Below are 7,345 nucleotides of genomic sequence, written 5' to 3' on the forward strand. Positions count from 1 at the left end.
GTGACTGGAATCTCCGCCTACTATAACTTAGTGAGCGGAGATACCGGAGGACATTACGGGAGAACGGAGCGGCGCCCGGGGATAATAGTAAGTGCAGTGAGATCCCCGGGCGCCGCTCTACATGTCTGTATACTTAGTTCATAGTGTAATAATCGGTGAAAGGTCCTCTTTAAGGTTTTATTTTTTTTGGTCAGCCATAACTTTATTTTTCTTTTGTTTTTTTGCGAAAATAGTATTTTGTAATGGCACCACTACTTAGCAAGCAGGAAAAATAACATGATATCTTTATTTTATGGTTTGGCACAATTATGGTGCTACCAAATATATATTTTTTCTAAGTTTTAGTACTCATGCATAATAAAAGCATGTTTTCTGGAGAAATAATAAAAAAAAAACATTTGTGTCTCCCAAGAGATAACTTTTTATTATTCTGTCAATGTCTTCTTATGTGGGATAAGTAAATAATATTTACCCTAAAATGGTACCTATTTTTAGGCTACATTCACACGTCAGTATTTTTCTATATCCCGATTTTCGTTTTTTGCGGATCCGTTGTTCCTGAAAATGTTTCCGTATGTCATCTGTTTTTTGCGGATCCGCAAAAAACGGAAACATGTATAAATTTCAATAAACAAATAAAGTTGTTTGGATTTCTTTGAAAAAATAAAAATTTAAATGTAATTTCCAGGAACGGAATCCGCATAAAACGGATGACATACGTAATGACATCCGAATGTCTTCCGTTTTTTGCGGATCCATTGACTTTGTATTGTACCAGGATCCGAATTTTGCGGAAAAGAATAGGACATGTTTTATATTTAAACGGACATGCGGAACGGAACAACGGAAACGGACAGCACACATTGTGCTGTCCGATTTTTTCCAGGACACATTGAAAATGAATGGGTCCAGATCTGGTCCAGATCTGTTCCGCAAAAAACGGAACAGATCAGGAAAGAAAAAACGGACGTGTGAATGGACCCTTATTAATCATGTTAGAGGGTAATGGGGAAAAAAAAAAAAAAAAAGGACAGCAGATCTGTCATTGTTTTTATATCATAAGCAGTAAGATAAGGCCGTGGACGCCTTTGGGGGAATTTTTTTTTTAAATTATTATTACATTTTACTTATTTTGGGTTAAGAATAATTTTTTCAATTGGCTTTTATTAAACATTTTCAACAGTTTTTCTTCTACAGCTTTCACTTTCAGTGTACTTGCAGACTAGCAGGCTCTCTGCTAGCTCTAAAGGCTCAGTGTAGCCCTTATCTCTGAACTTCTGACAGTTCATAAACACCCCCTTATACTAAGGGGTTCATTTACAATCAGAAATACACCTATATCAGGTGTATTTCTGGCGAAGATTGCGGCACAAAGATTATTTGCTCTGAAATCTGCTACTTTTCCCCACTCACGCCAGGTCTAAAAAAAAAAAAGTGTGCTTGATGTGGGTGGGCAAAGGGACAGGCTGGCAGATCTGTCTCATTAATTTTCTACGCCTGTTTTAGGCGTAGAAAATGGTCTAAATGTAAGACAACCAGGAACCTGGCTTACATTTAGACTGGCGCTGGATGTGCCAAAGTCATGTAGAGGCTTATTAAGACCGGGGTTTTAGTCCCCATCATTTCTTATCAAACTGATAAGAGCTTAGCTACAAATAGGTATTTTTGAGCCGTTAGGAAAGTACAGGTAAGGGCCACAGATCCAGCCAACAGAGCAATTCTCTGACGGATTCAGTGTGAAAGCTGTAGAAGAAAAAGTCCAAATGAAAAAGTTATTGTATTCCAAAAGGAGTGTAATATCATAATTAAAAAAAGATTGGGCAAATGTTCACTATAAAAATTGCCAAATCAAGGACAACCAATAAAATAAAGTTAAAGGCTACGGACACCTTTTGGCAGCTTTAAATTACTGTATTAGACTCATTTTGGTCTAAAAAAACTTTTTTTAATTGGACTTTATTAAACATTTTCAACAGATTTTCTTCTACAGCTTTCACTTTCAGTGCACATGCAGCCTAGCAGGCTCTCCGCTTCAGACCGAATCCCTCAGAGAACTTCTCTGTTGGCTGCATCTGTTACTCTTAGGGCTCGTTCACACAAACGTTTTTTGCGTTCTGTATACGGGCCGTTTTTTGGAGTTCCATATACGGAACCATTCATTTCAATTGTTCCGCAAAAAAAACTGAATGTACTCCGTATGCATTCAGTTTTTGTATTTCCGTACATGACCTATTATTGCCCGCAAATCACATTCCGTGGCTCCATTCAAGTCAATGGGTACGCAAAAAAAACGGGACACATACGGAATGTACTCCGTTTGTCTTCCGTATCCGTTCCGTTTTTGCTGAACCATCTATTGAAAGTTTTATGCCCAGCCCAATTTTTTTCTATGTAGTTACTGTATATGCAATATGGAAAAACTGAATGGAACCGGAAACACTACTGAAACAAAAAACGGACCCGTTAAAAACTGCCCGCAAAACACTGAAAAAGCCATACGGTCGTGTGAACAAGCCTTTAGGCTGGGTTCACGTCATGTTTTATGCCTCCGTTTGACCTATACGTTCCAAAAAAAGGATACAAAAACACAACAATGGTAAAAAAAAAAGTGTGTATTTTTTTTTATGGAACTCTATGGTGAACGGATGGCACTGTATGGCATCAGTCTGAAGCATTCGTTTATTAAATATGTTAAACGGATGGGAAAAACATGATGTGGCCCTTACATGTACTTTTCTAACAGCTCATAAATACCTATTGTAGCTAAACTCTTAGCAGTTTGATAAGAATTTAGTTTAAATGAGTTTATGAGCGGTCAGGAGTTTAGAGATAACGGCTACTATTTTTGCTGTTTTTTGATGAGGGGCTTTTAATTGCACAAAATTTTTGTCCAACTAGGGGACTAGACGTAGCAATCACTTATATATAATGCTTTGAAACAAAGCATTATTACCCATCAATGTATGAAGGGAAATCTAGGCAGATGACATCTGCAGACCTGACGGCCTTGGTCAGTCCCCAGCTGCCCTCTAAACCCACTGCCACCCTGCAGTCATTTTGCCAAGTGCCCCAGCAGTGGTTTCCTGCTCTGTAGATGACAGGGTTGCTTCTGTCCACACTGTTCAGGGGTTTAATGGCCATTACAGTAGGCGCTCAGCTATCTGCCACCATGAGAACCCCACTCTTGATCACACAAGTGTAGCTTTTTGAGCCACATGATATCCCATCACATAAATATTCAGCACTTCTATAGGGATATACGTCATTTTTTGACATACACGTACATAACGGTGTGTTACTAGAGAATGACATCTCTATAGCTTCCCTTACATTAGCTGCTGTGTGCATGCCGACTGCAGTACAATGAATACGGCTATGACCGCGTTAGCAGAAATCCTACACTGTGCTCGTCAGACCTGCAAAATCATATCCAATAGTAAAAAGTTGCACAAAGCATAGCTGCCTAAAAGTTACTATGAAGTCACTCCATTTTCTGATTATAAAACGCCAAAACCGGCCAACAAAACCACATGGTTCACGTTAAAAACCGCTACATAAAGTCGTTTCCTAAAACGTGAGTAGCCTTTACATGACCGATGTCCACCTATAGTCACTCCACAGCTGAACAGTCTGCGGCTGCATTTAAAAGCGTAATTCTTAAAACACGTCCTTTTATTTTACTTATGTAGACTCTGAGTGATCATTTCGCTGCCGTCGTGGCCACCAGCAAAAGAGTCAAAGTCCAGACTGACGTCCTGGCTGCTCCTCTCGTGGGCATTGTCAAAGCTGTTTTTACCGTGCAGCTGCTTTAGGTGTTTCCGTAATACGGGCTTGTGGGCAAACACCATATCACAGTAGTTGCATTTGTGGGGCTTATCTCCACTGTGCAGGTTCAGGTGGTCCTGTAAGGAGCATTTCTGAGAGAAGGTTTTGCCACATATCTTACACTGGAAGGGTTTGATGCCTGCGTGTACCCGCATGTGCCTGTGCAAGTTGCCCTTCTGAGTAAATGTCTTTCCGCATAGTAAACACATAAACAGCTTGTGCATCTTTAAATGGTTGGCGTAGTTTTCCAGATGGCGAAATACTCGCGTACACTTGGGACACTGGTGATGCCACTGCAGGGTTTTGTCTAAAATGCGGTTGCTGGGACCAAAAAGTTCTTTGGGGGATGGCCCCATATTGTCACTGCTGTTGTCGGACACTGTGTAGTTGTGGATTGGGTTGTTGTCCGTCTCTCCAGCTCGGTTTTCTACAGTGGAGTTTATGAGCGAGTGCTGAGGCTCCAAGGAGTGCAGAGACGTCTGTTCAGAAGACAGGAACTGGCTTTGGCTTACTTTGGCTTTGTCACTGGACATGTCACCGATAGACTCGACCTTGACGATCTGGATGTCATCGTTATCAGAACTATCTTCAGAGTTGGTGGCCGCTGGTGAATCTGGTTGCAGAGTATTGTCCATTTCCTCCTCGGGTTCCACAACTTCAGGTACTCCACCGGTTTCTTCTTCTTCCTCCTCTTTCGCCTCCGGTGCTTGCCTGGGTTTAATAAACTTCCACAAGGCCTGTGTGCATCTTTCTACGACATGACTCATCTGCAGAAAGCTGGCGGCCGTCAGGTAGTTCACAAGCTCCATCTCCGGGAATTCAAGGACGCCGGTGTAACAGGACAGGAGAAGGTATTTCCCAGCTTCGGAGTTCTGCAGAATGGAAATGTGCACTTCCTGGGCATTACTTAGAAGAAACTGGTCACGTAAATAAGGTGACCCAGCGGCAAGCACCACCTTATGCCCTGGGACCTCAACCTCATCAATGTACACGGTGACATCACAGAACTTGTTCTGTTCCCTCAGAGCATTCATCCTCCCCAGCATGGAGTCCCCATGGTTGTCCAGAGTGAAGTGGAGCATTCCAGTTCCCTCACACATCCTTAGACGTCTGCTTGTGAAACCTATTCAGAAACTCGAAGCATCATCCAGATCCAGAGCAGGACATCTGAAAACCAAACGTAAAAGGTAAAGATACAACAAAGTAGTCATTTCTGATGAATATTATCTCTTATGACCATCAAAGAAGTACAGGCCCCCATTCATATTAGTGTACTGTCGGCCAAACCCAGTTTTTCTAGCTCAGTCTAAGGCCTGTTTCACACTGGCGTTAATGGTTCTGGCAGCCTGCCGGATCCAGAACTACCATGTCTGCCGTGCTGCGGCCGGATCTCTGCCAGTCCCCATTATAGTGAATGGGGCCGGACAGTCTTCCACCAGCACAAGGTTGTTACAGATCCACAGTAATTCCCAGTAAGGTGTCCACATCCCCTCCTCTAAGGGAACTAACATGGCGGTTATTGGGGGCACTAGTTATTACGCACTGCCCCCTTCTCTATGGGAATTAACATGGTGGTTATTGGGGGCACTAGTTATTGGGCACCGCCCCCTCCTCTAAGGGAATTAACATGGTGGTTATTGGGGGCACTAGTTATTACGCACCGCCCCCTCCTCTAAAGGAACTAACATGGCGGTTATTGGGGGCACTAGTTATTACGCACTGCCCCCTTCTCTATGGGAATTAACATGGTGGTTATTGGGGGCACTAGTTATTGGGCACCGCCCCCTCCTCTAAGGGAATTAACATGGTGGTTATTGGGGGCACTAGTTATTACGCACTGCCCCCTTCTCTATGGGAATTAACATGGCGGTTATTGGGGGCACTAGTTATTGGGCACCGCCCCCTCCTCTAAAGGAACTAACATGGTGGTTATTGGGGGCACTAGTTATTACGCACCCCCCTTCTCTAAGGGAATTAACATGGTGGTTATTGGGGGCACTAGTTATTACGCACCGCCCCCTCCTCTAAAGGAACTAACATGGTGGTTATTGGGGGCACTAGTTATTGGGCACCGCCCCCTCCTCTAAGGGAACTAACATGGTGGTTATTGGGGGCACTAGTTATTGGGCACCGCCCCCTCCTCTAAAGGAACATGGCGGTTATTGGGGGCACTAGTTATTACGCACAGCCCCCTCCTCTAAGGGAATTAACATGGTGGTTATTGGGGGCACTAGTTATTACGCACCGCCCCCTCCTCTAAAGGAACTAACATGGCGGTTATTGGGGGCACTAGTTATTGGGCACCGCCCCCTCCTCTAAGGGAACTAACATGGCGGTTATTGGGGGCACTAGTTATTACGCACCGCCCCCCTCCTCTAAAGGAACATGGCGGTTATTGGGGGCACTAGTTATTACGCACAGCCCCCTCCTCTAAGGGAAATAACATGGCGGTTATTGGGGGCACTAGTTATTAAGCTCCAGCGCCCCCTCCTTCCCTGCCCCCTGATAGATTCCCCCAGCCTCCCCCCCCAAGTGACCTCCCCTCCAGGTGAAGGTAGGTTGTCCACCTACAGCACATAGAAACCATCACCCGTCCCCACCGGTGTGTGGCGCTCTGCCCCAGTAACGCCTCTCCCCGGTAACAATCCCAGTCCTCACTCCGCATCCGGTCCCCATAGAGTCACTGAGAAGTCGCGCCCAACATGACGTAGGCAGGCAGAGCTGTACAGGCTAAAGGACCTTTGATGATGTCATGACCATGTGATCAGTCACGTGTGCAGGCGGAGTCAGGCGGTGCTGCTGGGGAGTTTCATGCAGTTATGTGAGACTTTCCTCATCAGCAGATAATGGTGATGTGTGCGCTTCTGAGCCCTGGACATACACAGCTCTGCAGAGTCTGCACTCTACTCTATACATTCACAGCTCTGCACAATGTACACACAGCTCTGCACTCTATACATTCACAGCTCTGCACTACATACACACACAGCTCTGCACTGTACACTTTATACACACACAGCTCTGCACTGAGTAATGTACACACACAGCTCTGCACTACATACACACACAGCTCTGCACTGTACACTTTATACACACGCACAGCTCTGCACTGTACACTTTATACACACACAGCTCTGCACTGTACACTTTATACACACACAGCTCTGCACTGTACACTTTATACACACGCACAGCTCTGCACTGTACACTTTATACACACACAACTCTGCACTGTACACTTTATACACACGCACAGCTCTGCACTGTACACTTTATACACACGCACAGCTCTGCACTGTACACTTTATACACACGCACAGCTCTGCACTGTACACTTTATACACACACAACTCTGCACTGTACACTTTATACACACACAGCTCTGCACTGTACACTTTATACACACGCACAGCTCTGCACTGTACACTTTATACACACACAACTCTGCACTGTACACTTTATACACACACAACTCTGCACTGTACACTTTATACACACACAACTCTGCACTGTACACTTT

The 7,345-nt window shown here is 44.3% G+C and overlaps 1 protein-coding gene across 3 annotated transcripts; it reads right to left on the reverse strand.

Moving 5' to 3' along the window:
* Positions 1–3,404: 3,404 nt before the first annotated feature.
* Positions 3,405–6,538, reverse strand: ZBTB26 (zinc finger and BTB domain containing 26). Of its 3 annotated transcripts, none has more exons than XM_040405546.1 (2): positions 6,426–6,538; positions 3,405–4,992 (listed from the first exon to the last, which is right to left on the reverse strand). In XM_040405546.1, exon 2 carries the CDS (start codon positions 4,923–4,925, stop codon positions 3,678–3,680), a length of 1,248 nt encoding a protein of 415 aa, XP_040261480.1. In that variant the 5' UTR covers positions 4,926–4,992; positions 6,426–6,538; the 3' UTR covers positions 3,405–3,677. The 3 variants fall into 3 exon arrangements, with proteins under 3 accessions (XP_040261480.1, XP_040261477.1, XP_040261478.1); XM_040405543.1 differs by having other exon boundaries at positions 6,411–6,538; XM_040405544.1 differs by having other exon boundaries at positions 6,393–6,518.
* Between the last annotated feature and the right edge of the window lie 807 nt (positions 6,539–7,345).

This window comes from Bufo bufo, chromosome 8 (genome assembly GCF_905171765.1).
Source record: "Bufo bufo chromosome 8, aBufBuf1.1, whole genome shotgun sequence".
Taxonomy (NCBI): domain Eukaryota; kingdom Metazoa; phylum Chordata; class Amphibia; order Anura; family Bufonidae; genus Bufo; species Bufo bufo.